Source organism: Aspergillus bombycis (genome assembly GCF_001792695.1).
Source record: "Aspergillus bombycis strain NRRL26010 chromosome Unknown contig00038, whole genome shotgun sequence".
NCBI lineage: Eukaryota > Fungi > Ascomycota > Eurotiomycetes > Eurotiales > Aspergillaceae > Aspergillus > Aspergillus bombycis.
The window spans coordinates 96,313-108,803 of NW_019170040.1; the positions used below are offsets into that span (position 1 = coordinate 96,313).

General features: G+C 49.4%; 5 protein-coding genes across 5 annotated transcripts; 1 reads left to right on the plus strand and 4 right to left on the minus strand.

Moving 5' to 3' along the window:
* Window positions 1-207: 207 nt before the first annotated feature.
* Window positions 208-1,048, minus strand: ABOM_005492 (SDR family NAD(P)-dependent oxidoreductase; the record flags this gene model as incomplete). The annotated part of the gene is made up of 2 exons (XM_022532621.1): window positions 208-397; window positions 486-1,048. 2 exons carry the CDS (start codon window positions 1,046-1,048, stop codon window positions 208-210), a joined length of 753 nt encoding a protein of 250 aa, XP_022389494.1.
* Window positions 1,049-1,790: 742 nt separating this feature from the next.
* On the minus strand, window positions 1,791-2,903 carry ABOM_005493 (alpha/beta hydrolase; the record flags this gene model as incomplete). Its single annotated transcript, XM_022532622.1, has 2 exons — window positions 1,791-2,783; window positions 2,838-2,903. The coding sequence occupies 2 exons, from the start codon at window positions 2,901-2,903 to the stop codon at window positions 1,791-1,793; spliced, it is 1,059 nt and encodes a 352-aa protein (XP_022389486.1).
* Window positions 2,904-3,689: 786 nt separating this feature from the next.
* On the minus strand, window positions 3,690-4,230 carry ABOM_005494 (uncharacterized protein; the record flags this gene model as incomplete). The annotated part of the gene is made up of 4 exons (XM_022532623.1): window positions 3,690-3,819; window positions 3,875-3,952; window positions 4,006-4,079; window positions 4,150-4,230. The coding sequence occupies 4 exons, from the start codon at window positions 4,228-4,230 to the stop codon at window positions 3,690-3,692; spliced, it is 363 nt and encodes a 120-aa protein (XP_022389493.1).
* Window positions 4,231-8,257: 4,027 nt separating this feature from the next.
* Window positions 8,258-9,867, minus strand: ABOM_005495 (monooxygenase; the record flags this gene model as incomplete). Its single annotated transcript, XM_022532624.1, has 4 exons — window positions 8,258-8,602; window positions 8,656-9,024; window positions 9,092-9,677; window positions 9,734-9,867. The coding sequence occupies 4 exons, from the start codon at window positions 9,865-9,867 to the stop codon at window positions 8,258-8,260; spliced, it is 1,434 nt and encodes a 477-aa protein (XP_022389485.1).
* A 1,355-nt stretch (window positions 9,868-11,222) lies between these two features.
* ABOM_005496 (glycosyl transferase) lies at window positions 11,223-12,398 on the plus strand (the record flags this gene model as incomplete). The annotated part of the gene is made up of 3 exons (XM_022532625.1): window positions 11,223-11,685; window positions 11,779-12,010; window positions 12,080-12,398. 3 exons carry the CDS (start codon window positions 11,223-11,225, stop codon window positions 12,396-12,398), a joined length of 1,014 nt encoding a protein of 337 aa, XP_022389484.1.
* Between the last annotated feature and the right edge of the window lie 93 nt (window positions 12,399-12,491).

The following is a 12,491-nucleotide window of genomic DNA, read 5'->3' on the forward strand; positions in this document are numbered from 1 at the left end:
TGTCTGATTTTCCTATGATACCCTTTTTCTTTTTTCGAAGAAACACTTATTTCGATTGAGATGTAGAGATGCAGATGTGTCTGGCCTCATGTATAGATCATGTTCGCAAGGATCGCTGGACGACTCGTGTGTACATATGTTTATAGACTACACTTTAGATATGACGATGAACCGTATCGTTTCCGTCAATTCTCCAAACAACGCCACTTATGGATCCCAACCACCATCCACCTGAAGGACCGTACCAGTTGTAAACGAGGCAGCGTCACTGAGCAGGAACAACACCGACTGAGCAACTTCGTCCGCCGTCCCGGGGCGAGGAATGATAGTTGAGGGCTGTGTATACCCGCCTTGAATGACAATCGACTTGTCCAGCAAAGGAGTCTGGATCGATCCTCTAGAAGCACATCAGCATCGCCGACAAATACCCCACCTCCATGGAAAAGGCAGGACCAAAGAAAAGTGACAGAAAAAGGGACACTCACGGTGCAACCGCATTAACCCTAATGTCGGGCCCAACCTCCTTCGCCACACTCTTCGTCAAGCCAATAACCCCATGCTTCGACGCCGAATACGCCACATGCAATCCAAACCCTCTCAGACCCTGAATACTCGTCGCATTGACGATACTGCCCTTCCCCGACGTCGCCGAGATACTGCGCACCTGCGCCCGCACGCAATACATCGTCCCCGTCAAATTCACCCTCAGCAGCCGATCCCACTCGTCATCGTCCTGCTCCGTCAGTCGACCCGTGCCATGCTTCTTCCCAATCATCCCCGCCATATTGGCCGCGCCATCCAACCGCCCGAAGCGCTGGACCGTAGCTTCAATCCACGCGTCCACGGACACCGAAGAGCCCACGTCTACCTTGGTCGTGAGCACATTCTCAGCGTCGGAATCGAGTTGCGCAAACGCGGCGGCGAGGGCCGTTTCGTCGATGTCGGCGAGGGAGAGGCGCGCGCCGGAGTGGTAGAGTTGTTTTGCGACGGCGAGGCCGATCCCCGCGAGGCCCGTTACGGCGTAAACTTTTCCTTTTACTGAGTCCATTGCTGTTGGCTTCTGAGTGAGTTGGGTTGTGAGAAGAGGGGTTGTTGGGGGATCTTCGAGAGGGGTAGACGTCTACTCGGTCGGAGATACTCCGAATGGTTACATTCGGTTTATTTTGGCAGAATGCGGGTAAATTGAGCTGATTAGGTGGGCTATACTTGTTTCTTTCTGGGGTTGCTTGGGGTTAGTATCTGTGGTTTTGTGGGTTGGGGGAGTATATGCACTTGACTAGGGTTACTTGGTGTTGCTGTTTCTCGTTTCTTGTGTGGACTGTGGAGTTGCTTCTTGTCTTCTGGATGAGTACACTACAGGTTCAGCAAGTATGTGACCACAAATTGTCAGAGGACAACCTATGAGAGATATTATTTGTATAGTGAGCACATACTGCAGGACTGGCTGTCGTCTCTACACCGGCAGGCTTCGAGTCGGCCTTGCATTGTATCGCCTTCATCCAATAGGTTATTCCATGTGGAGTATCGCATGTATCGATCAAGTGATGTGGGTTTTCTGGATTGAAACCAATATCTAGTACGTAGGGCATTTGAAACGAAGTCCTACGTCCATGCAATCAGTAGCTAGGGCTAATATGTCTGTGTCTAGGTCACGGGAGACTACTGTATCATGCTGCTGAGGAACCATTTCCACTCCACCGTCAGCTGACTGTCTTCGTCTATTAATAATTGCTGCATTTTGGCCCGGTTTCTTGCGTCTTGATTTAAACTAGATATTTACAGTAACCACATCATTTCCGAGTCTGAGCTACAATTTCCTCCACCCTTTCCCTGGGCACCTGGCGACGCAACAGCCATCCAAAATGCCAGATAGTATCCTCTTGAGACTTGATTGACTGTTTCAAGTGCGGCCATAAATTAAAATGGCCATGTGGCATGCCCGGATAAGCATCAAGCCTCACCTCAACGCCATTATCTCTCAGCACTTTGGCATAGACAATGCCGTCGTCGCGGAGAACATCCAGCCCTGCGACCTGAACATACGTGCGTGGAAGGGCAGAGAAGGGCACTATCGAGTTAAACGGCGAAAAGTCCTCCGACAGGAAATCCTGCTGGTAGAGAGCCTCGTAACCTTGAACCGATTTGGTATCTAAGCCGGGGTTTCCAGGAGCATATCCGTTTTGCTCCCGAGATACCCAAAGCTCCTTGTACTTCTCCGGCACGGTGTCTTGGTTCATACACACGGGGATATTGGCTAGAACACCCGTGATTGGCGGCGAGAGCTTCTCTTTCACGGCTCGGTGTGCTGTCACAATTGAAAGGTTCCCGCCTGCCGATCCGCCACCTAGCACAAACCCTTTCGTCAAGTCGGCGTCAAGCGCAGACGCGTTGGCTGCGATCCATTGCACACTGTCCCAGATGTCGTTTGGGGCTGTCGGGAACTTGTGTTCCGGTGCTAAGCGATAGGTGGGCTGCACCACGGTAGCACCGTACAGAGCTGCGATCGTGCGGGCCCAGACAATGGATTGGATGTTGCTGCCCATGACAAACGCTCCGCCGAAGATCAGAACAACGACCGGGTTTGCCCCAGATGAGTTGCCCGGCTTGACGATGTGGAGATTGCTCTGATGTCCATCGCGCATCGGGATATCAATCACAGTTTCCTGCGCGTCGAAGCTGGGACAGGAATCGTATGCCGTCTTCTCCATTGTCGCAACTATCTGGCGAACTGGCGCAATAGGTCCTGAAAGGTCCATTGAAGGGGATGGACTATGCCGGAGAATCTTATTGAGGATGAGATGAGACAATATTCAGGAAAAGGTTGTCTGCTCACTTACTTCTTCGAGCTCTGGGTCGACGATGCCTAACTTGAGGACATCCTCTTTCGTGTTATATTGGTCCATCGCTGTAGTTGAGTGGCTTTGGCTTGCGATGTGTATTGACCGGTTCATTCAATTTTGATCGGCTTAATGTTTTCATTGTGAATACAGGCTCTTTTATAGAATCCTCAATGACTACGTGGGTTCTGTATACAAAATGGCCCATACAGGCTCACGATGACTCATTTATAGTCATGATGATTGGCGCAGAAGAAGAGGCAACGGGTCTTGGCATCGGGGTCAGGCAAGTAGTAGTCGAAGAGTGAAGGTGCATGTATATTTCTACTGGGGGATCTTCAAATGTCAAGGTAGGGTAAGGAGGTAGCTGTTGTATACCTGATCCAGACGATACAAAAATTAAATTCCACACGTTATTTCCAACCCCACCCGCTGTCAGCGGGTCCGGTTTGGCGGGGACCCCGATCCACTCTATCCAGACAGGCAAGTGTACGTATTCTCTGAAGAGTCAATCTGCCCCATCATTGTTCCCAGTCCAGTGATCGGCGCAGGCGGACTTGTTTTATTCTGCATATAATACCCTGACGACTATCATGCTTCAATCCTGTGGTGGCCTAGACCTACTAGTTACACTTTATACTCTTCACTAACAATAGACACCCCGCATAACGTCGGTGTTCGGTTCAGAGCTATACAGACCTAGCTCCTACACAAGTAGTGAACCAAGTGTTTGGAGTACTGCACCTCCTGTTTGGAAGGGCATATGGATTAATTAACTATTGACATTCCAGACAGTCTGAGATTACACAGCACACAGCTCCGTTGTTCCCTCGGTCATATTCCGCCAACACATCACAGGAACGCATCCTCCCTGTTCGATGCCACACACCCGAAGCTCGAAACAAGGAACGGACGCTTGAAGGTATGGCTGCCCTCGTGCAGAGTGTAAGAATGAGAGGAGCCTGAATGACAAACAGGGTCCCTGGCGTCGTATTAGATAATGATTGTCAGCGGATGCGACAGGAGTATCATCATACCTAAAAAATGTACAGTCGATCGCAATCCCAGGCCTGTATGGCGCAATGTCTATACGGGTCACGGGCTCATACTGGATGCTGTGGAGTGTTAGCATCGTTCTCGCTTACTTGCTGTTTATAGGTCTACGTACTCCGAGTCGACGGGTACACATTCAGAAGACCGGGCAAGACGCGCGAACGCTCCCTGGTCAGTCGTTATAATGACCTAATTTGGTCTCTTAGTGGCTGCAATTCAACTTATAAGACGTGGATGGACGGTGTAATAGTAAACATACCGTTGCAACAGGACTGTTCGCAACACTAGGGCTTACGAAGAGTGCAAGGGTGGAAGCGGTCAGGAGGGCGAAGAGACGCATGGTGGTTGATTAAGATCGAAATTAATAGTGGTTTTGGAAGTAAAAGTAAGTAGAGGGCTTTGTTCAGGACGAAGAGGAAGGCCCTGGAGTATGGGGTGAGCAATTGACTTTATAATGGCTAGGTCCTCAAATAGACTCGATGACATATATGACATCTTAGACTTACTTATGCCAGGTATAGCCCAGGTTCTCAAGTGCGTCGATTTGTAAGGCAATCTGATCGAGAAAAAGTCAATGATGTCTTGATGTAACGTTTCATGAGAACACGGAGACAAAGTACTCCTAGGTTTGACAACAATTTTATTTATACGGGTCTTATGAGAATATATCACTCCCTGATCTACTTCGTATCCTTTTTGATAATCACTACATTCATTATAATATGCACCTGAGCCTTTAGAGGACTACAATGACCATATCTAGAAATATAAACGACGCTTGCTTAAGATCGGAATGTCAGGCGGCGGATCCATATGCCACAAAAGTTGCACGCGGTACCAAGCTTTAGAAATTTGAGTGAAAGGATCAATAGGAGTCCACGATGATCGTAAAGAAACCTATAGTATATTGTCCCATAGATATTGACTGTCGGTAGTGGTGATATCACGAACAATCTACCCGGTGTAACTACGGAATGCCCGGATATAAAACCCGGCGGCGGGTCGAAGCTCAAAACGCGGTTCACCTATCGTAAGGGGTACTACTCATTCTATTTATTAAATGGGCTCGGGGAACACATGTTAATATCAATATGGGCTAAAGACTTTTCTAGATTTTGGACTTTCAAAGTGCAAGAGTCTAATGGCCTCGAAGTGAGTCGTGGCCCAAGTGAAGGAGGCAAAACATGCCATGTGTCGACTTTGGTCTAAAAGAAAAATAAATAAATAATAATAATAATAATAAACGCATTGCCATCTGCTTGACATATAGTGTTCATGGTCAGTAGAATTTGAGGTAGATTTCATAACAACGGTTGTGCCATATGTCCACCACGGACTAATTCTCTGTACCTTTTTACAACCATACGAAAACTACCAGGAGTCCTTGCCAACCATCATCAACCCATGAAAGACTGTGGATACCATGGCTATGGGCCGTCTTTACCCTCTACTTTGAGCCTGCTGTTAGAAGCCGGGTGATATGATATCTGTAGACTGTCCCCTATCAAGGCGGTTAGGGCAACAGCCGATCCCTACAGCCCCTCAATATCTGCACCTATTTCAAACTGCAAAGCGGCATCATTCAAAAGTGAAGGCATTGTCCACCAGAATAGTCTGATGTATTGCCATCTACCACAGACTGGCTGACCCCGAAATCCGAGCTAAACACATTCATACATCAAGATCTGCCACAAATTCTCGAACACGCAGACAAACCAGCACTCAGTCCCATCATCAACCAACTTCCCAGCACAGCCGGAATCTCTCTCATCCCCAATCGAGCTTAGACTGGTATAAAGCAGGTGCTGGTTCACTATGCCGTTTCAGTGGCGCAAGCGAGCCCTTCGTCCTGTTTATAGACAATCTTTCCCTCTGCACCCAGTCAGTAAGAAAGCATATCCGTAAAAGTGCAAGATGCTTACCAATATTGATCGTCTTTATCGCCGCCTTCATTTCGGGATCCTTATCCTTCTCATCCACGTTATCGCACCAGCACCGGATCTCATGCTCATGGAGTACACAGCGATCGCACTTGCCATCGCGGAATCCATTGCCACTAAACCTTTCGTGTTAGCAGGTTGCCCGCGATAGAACCCAGATGTTACATACTCAGTCTGGGTGTGATCTATATGGGGGACAAGCTTGTGTGTGTTTGCATCCCAAGCGAAACATTCGTTCAGGTCGATTGTCGTATCCGCCCAACTCACAACTTCCCCATCCTTTTTGATTGGACACCTTCCCGCTAAGAACTGGATTGGTTTGTCTTCGTTTTTGTCGCCATCTTCGTCGAGGCTCGGGACGGTCCAAACATGGAGTGCTTTGCAGTCTTTGAATATGTCTTGGGACTCCACGCTGGTCGTCTCGTGCTGTTCGTCGTTGACTTGACTGGCAGCTAGAACAGCCAGGTAGGAGGTGATGATCAACGACCAGTGCATTTTTGCTCGATGAAAGGAAGAATAAGACAGGTGGATTTGGTGTTCTGGGAAACAGGAGCTATAGAATCAGTATCTCAACTGGGGCATTTATATCCATCTGGAAATATATATCTGTAACTTATAATATGCACAACTTCTCCTAGCCGGGGGTTTCGTTATTAAAACGTGAGCTATATTGAACGGGGCAAACCGGGCGCTTCGTTGTACTCTGGGCCTGAGAGGCCTTGTGTAACAAGATATTGTCAATACTTCACGGCAGTGAAATTATAGTTCATACACTGAATGAATTTTTCTGGTTTAAGCTTGCCTTGGTGGTGCAGAGCTGGGTAGCTTTGGCAATGTGCCACCAACGGACAGATGTCATGGCACACCTGGACTGACTGATTCCAGTTGATGAGCTTTATAGCTGTCGTCTGCAGTAGACTATATTGTATGATTCTACTAATTGATTGGAGGAATACGTGATGGTGAGTCTAGAGAATTTGAGGAGAGGGGGCTTAGATCGTCATGTGACGCCAGTGCACCATATTACATGAAGTATCCATTGCCATAAGGATCCAAGACAGAGGTACATATCTCGAGCTTAGCTGCAGCTAAATTAAAGTTCGTATATGGCGTCTTCAGCAGACCGCCATTTCAAGTATGCACGAGAAGTGATGCAGTTACTTCACGCCCAGATTCTTGTCCCTACTCAGTAGCACCTGTATGTCTTTATAGCAAACGCCCAACTTGCATTAAGGCTAGCTCTATTGTGGAGAAGCCGCCGTACAGCTTACAGTCAGTGGTTACGCAGTATCAGCATAAGGAATCAAATAATGTGCCTGACGGAGAGTTTTTTCTTCGCCATGGCAGCTCCGGAGAATGAACCTTACTTGTTCAATCAATGATAAAAAGGGTTGGACTATACGCGTAGTCTTTCGCAATCTAAATTCCTTATCACAAACATATTTACATGTTAAAATGCAGCAAACCGCATAATATCAAGTTGCATGCGCCCCGGGGTTTAGAATAAAGTTACTGCAGATCAGCCCTAGCTACCCTCCGCATCCGCGCCCAAACTAGACTATCTTTGTCCGCTTGCTTCTACCTCTTTGTCCAAAGCTAATATACGTCTTCCGGGGCGACATATCATATTCCATTATCGCATAGCAAGAAGTACATATCCGATTCGTGGATGCTTGCCGTATTGTTAAGATTGGAACCTCACTTGATAGCCAGCGTAGTGTTTTGTTGAGAGCGCAACTATAGGCTGCGCATAGGCCTCGTATTGTACGGAATGGTGTCAAAACCAGATAGCATCTCTTTGCTCTTCCAAGTCTTGGCCTGCACTCTTAAACATCTCTGGGCGTCAACTGTGTTACGGGCTGCGATGCAAAATTCTCACAGGAACCCTGTAAGTATCCCCACTGGAAGGGGGGGGGGGGGGGGGGGGGCTCAAGAGCTGTGAGTATGTCATCATCGAACAAATCCATTGCTGAGTAGTATAGCCTTCTACTAGGCTGGTTAAATGGTCATACGGTAACCTGAGGGGATTCAGCCTAGGTTGAAGTCTCCACCACAGCCCGGACATGGTGAGCAGAGCATCTTGGACGTGCGTACAAGGACTCTGGGGATATATGTATCTACGTTTAGTAAGCGTTTTATTTGTATATAGCCTTTTGGTTTCATGATGGTACTACGCCATTTTCCTATGCATATCCGTATAATAGAGTTTTTGTAGGGTTTCAGGCGTATACGGTACGGATCTGGCCTTATTGGTGAGGCTCCTGCATAGCTAGATGTTCAATGGCTAGTCTCTTGAGTGATTGGTTGGTTGACTGAACATATCCAACTAGGAGTAACCGACATAGATGGATGGAATAATTCAGATCAATGGAATATATTCAGTTCATTTATATACATATCTATGCTCATGTCTATGTAAATCTATCTCTATAACTTACTCACTCGCCCAGCCTCATTGGCCTTCTTCCACATGCGGATCCGCCGTTCATGTCCAGCATTAAAATCATCCACCCACTGCTGCTTGAATGGCGGCAGTATCCGTCCTGGTTTTCCCTCGGCCGGCTCGCCTGCGAGCTGTCGAAGTTGTTCGAAATACGCCTCAAAGTCGGGATTTATCATCAGGAATCCCGGACCGTCGCCCTTCTTTGCGATGCGATCCTGTTCCCACCTCCGCTGCTCTTCCAGAGATGGCAGCTGTGCCTTTCCGGCCAGAACGCGCGCGGCGGCCACGGCTTGCCATTCAAAGACCTTGAAAGTCAACCCGGCGCCAACCTACTCCAGTCAGTTATTGGGTTTTGTGTAGTAGACACTTCAGAGAAACATACCGCTCCTAAGAACACCAGGGAAGGATCCTGCTGGTGGAACACGTGTAAATAGAGATCTGGTACACGGTTGTTCCGGATTGGGGTATCAGGTAAGAACGGCAGCGTCCATGTGAAGCCGGTGCCAAAGATGATGTGGTCGACGTCCGATACTGACGTCCCGTCCTCAAAGTACACCGTCCTCTCCCCGTTTTCGGTGGTTATATGCGAAATGGGTGGGCGGCGCTCAATTTGAGGGTGCTTGAACGCCTCGTCGCCAAAGTAGGTGTTGTACTTTCCGCGCACAACGGCAATAATGGGACCCTTTGCATGGTTTACCAGACTCGCAGCGGTGTCTGCGGCGGAGACAGAGGCCCCGACGGTAATTACCCGCTGTTGACCTGTTAGCCATCCATGTGGTCAAGGAAAAGTGGGTCTCTGCAAGTGATAGACATCTCACCTTGCCCTTGTGCTTTTCAGGTCCCCGGTACTGTTTTGTGTGCTCAACACTGCCGGGGTACTTCTCTGCGAATTCTTTCAATCCTTTGATGGCAGGGACATACGGCACCGCATAGTGCCCGGAGGCAACCACCAGAGCGTCGAAGGTTTCGGTCCACCAGTAATCCAAGCCATTGGGTTCGCCGGCGCGTCGCAGCGTTAGTGTCCATTTTCCGGTTTTGGGGTCCTTTTCTGCCCGCTCAACGGTCGTGTTGTACTCAACGAGGTCTTGATATCCATTACGGTTCAAGAGATCCTCGATATACTGCCTTATCACCGTGTGGTGACGGAACGGCGTGTCCGGGCCGTGGATGTGAACAGACCAGTCGGAGAGGATGTCCGGAATCTGCTCCTGAGAGTACTCCATGACCGAGGCAGCCACATTGGCGTGCAAAGTGGGGTAGACATGAGAGTCAAAGTAGCGGTGCTGAGACACTGTGGGAACATATCGGGGCAGATTGGCGGGGATTGAAACCGGCCTATCTGCAGTCCTTGCAGAGAGATTGTCAATGTCCAGAGGGACCGGCTTCTCGTTCTCTCTTGACACCCTATTGGCCGTTAATCACATTGGTACTACCGTCACTGTTTCCAGATCTTTGCCTACCAGCATCCGCCGGCCTTTTCTTGCCGTTCAAACACGCGCACAACGTCGAAGGCTTTCTCCTGCACTAGCGCATCGACTGCAATTGCCCCAGCAGGGCCAGTACCGATTACCGCGACACTTTTATTCGGCGACATTTTTGGGATTTGGTATCTTACAGTGGAGATCCCGACTGGTGGTGGGTTTTTATCTGGTCGGCGTTCGGCCTTTGCCTCTTGGTTATCGTGATGCAAACACCGAGCCCAATGGCATCAGCAAGGACCATTCACCGAGCAAGATCAAAGACTGGGGCGATAAGGGGTTGGTAGTTGGACGATTGACCTAAATATGTAGGGATTTGATGGTTAGTTACCGGGTTTTTTTCATGTCTTTTAAGCACCCCGCATAGTATCTTTCATGAATTGTCGACCAAAACAACGCAGTCTTCTGACTCGATATACAATCGCCGAACCATCCTACTGGTGTGTTCCTGAGGCACCGCTGGAGCAGAGTTTTGCTTTTTCATACTTGAAAGGGTTTAGCGTGTCGCTCAAGATTGCCATCTACGTGTGATTGGCCAATTGTTGAGGAGAATTCTCAGCACCGTGGGACTAGTGCATTTTGAGTATGGTTCCTGGTTAAGCTTCGAATATTGGGTTGGGCATTACCATATCCGGTATAGTGTACCGCGGGGATGGACTCCGAACAACTAATTTTTAGTTTTCAGGCTTAATTCAAATAGAAATACAATAGGGTTCGCTCACTTTATTTGGAGATGAAGTCAATGTATGTCCGGAGGCATAAGGCCGGCATGAGCGTTCACTCATTTCCGTACAACAATCCAGTACTGTCTCAAGTGAAAGCGGATGGTATGGTCCCTGATGACCAGTAAATGAAGCTGACTATCGTGCGACGACGTCCCTCGTAGTTTCGGAAAATAGCCTCCTTCGTACTACGGAGACAAGGAGTAATCCTGGACTCAGTCGTAGTCGCGTCGTACACAGCAGAATTAGGGAGATAGGCACAGCCCCCGTCTACCACGGACTGGCCCATGTATCCCACGAATCAATGCATGTGTGCACGAAGGAACAGAAATCAAAAGGACATCCATTGGGAACACGGGCCTTAGCAATAGTGAATGAGCAAGGCCCACGCTGTCTCAACGCTTAGCTTGAGCTTAGTGGACGGAGAGGTCCAAAGGGTCGCACTTCGATGGCGGTTACACTGGGTGGATGGTGGGATCCGGGAGTAGGAACGTTGCTGCCTTTCTCTATACTGTCAGCCAATCTACGTATGCTGACACCGTTCAGAAAGCGCAGATTCCCCTACGTCCAGATGCCAACTTCCCCTTTGTCGCTGTGCAACAGTATCCAGTTCTACATGCCAACCACATCCTTCCACTTTTCTTTCTCTCCGCTCCCCGCCACAGCTCCTGACTGACAGTTGTTACTGCTGAATTGGCCTCCATTGTTAAACAGTCTAGCCTTCCACCGTAGACAGGATCGTGTGAGCCATGTGTTTTTCGCGAGTTCGTCTAGTACTTGTGCTCTGCCTTCTAGCGTCGCTCCTGCTCTTCCTCACGTCGCCATTGGCGGTCCAGCTGCGTCTGCTCCTCCGAATGCCTTTCATCTGGCAAAAGTCCGCTGCTGGGTCCATTCTCTCACATGACCGCGACGGCTTCGATGTCACTTTTCGCGCCTACGATAGCGAACAACCTCTCCCACATTCGTCTCTAGTGCCCGCGACGCTCCACCACGTCCACCTCGGAGGCACAGCCCTCCGACCAGAATGGCTGACCGCCAGGGAAGAGTGTCTGCGGATACATCCCGGATGGAAGACACACACCTGGGACGATACAACCGCCAATCAGTTCGTGCGCGAACACTTCCCCGAGCTCCAGGATACCTGGAACAGCTACCCATACCTCGTCCAGAAGGTAGATGCACTGCGCTACATGATTCTGTACATCCACGGAGGTGCGCACGCCCTTCCCACCCAGAGCATGACCCCCCCTCAGGGAAATTGCGAACGGGGCTGACCTTTGCGCGACACGCGCATATCCATCATAGGCGCGATCTTAGACCTCGATCTCGTCTGTAAGCGATCGCTCGAGCCCCTGCGCAGGTTCGACTTCGTCGCGCCCGCCGCCTACCCCGCCGGCTTCTCCATCGGCATGATCCTTTCCACTCCGAAGAACTCTTTTGTCCGCGATCTGATTGACAACCTCCCCCGGTTCAATCGTCGCTGGTTCCTGTTTCCGTATGTGACGGTTATGTTCAGTACCGGGTGTCACTATGCGTCGTGAGTTCTCTTTTCCTTCTGTCTCGTTGGGGTATGCTTGTATGGTATGCTGAGTGGTGTTCGGTGTAGGACAATTTATACTACCCAGGCAAATCGAACGTCGCTCCGTATCCTGTCCGGTACCCCCGGTCGTCCGAATATGCATATGTTAAATGGAGAGGTGGACACCCCGCTCTTCCGACATCTGGGGACCTCGTCTTGGCATGCGAATGATGCACTTTTCGTCCGGATGGTGGAGGAGTTCGGGGGACGGGTTCTATATTGTGTTCTTTCTGCGGTTGTAGTGGGTGGGTGTGTCGTGGCTTCGTTGTCTATAGTGGCCCGACGGCGTTCTGTGAGAAGGGAGACGTCGCCGTCACCATCTAAGATTTCTGAAAAGGTCGTGTGATTATTTGTACGGTACTCTTTTGGGGTTTTCCTATCCATTCTTATTCTACCGTCACGAATACTGTGTCTACTATGAGCAACGAGCGACATTCGC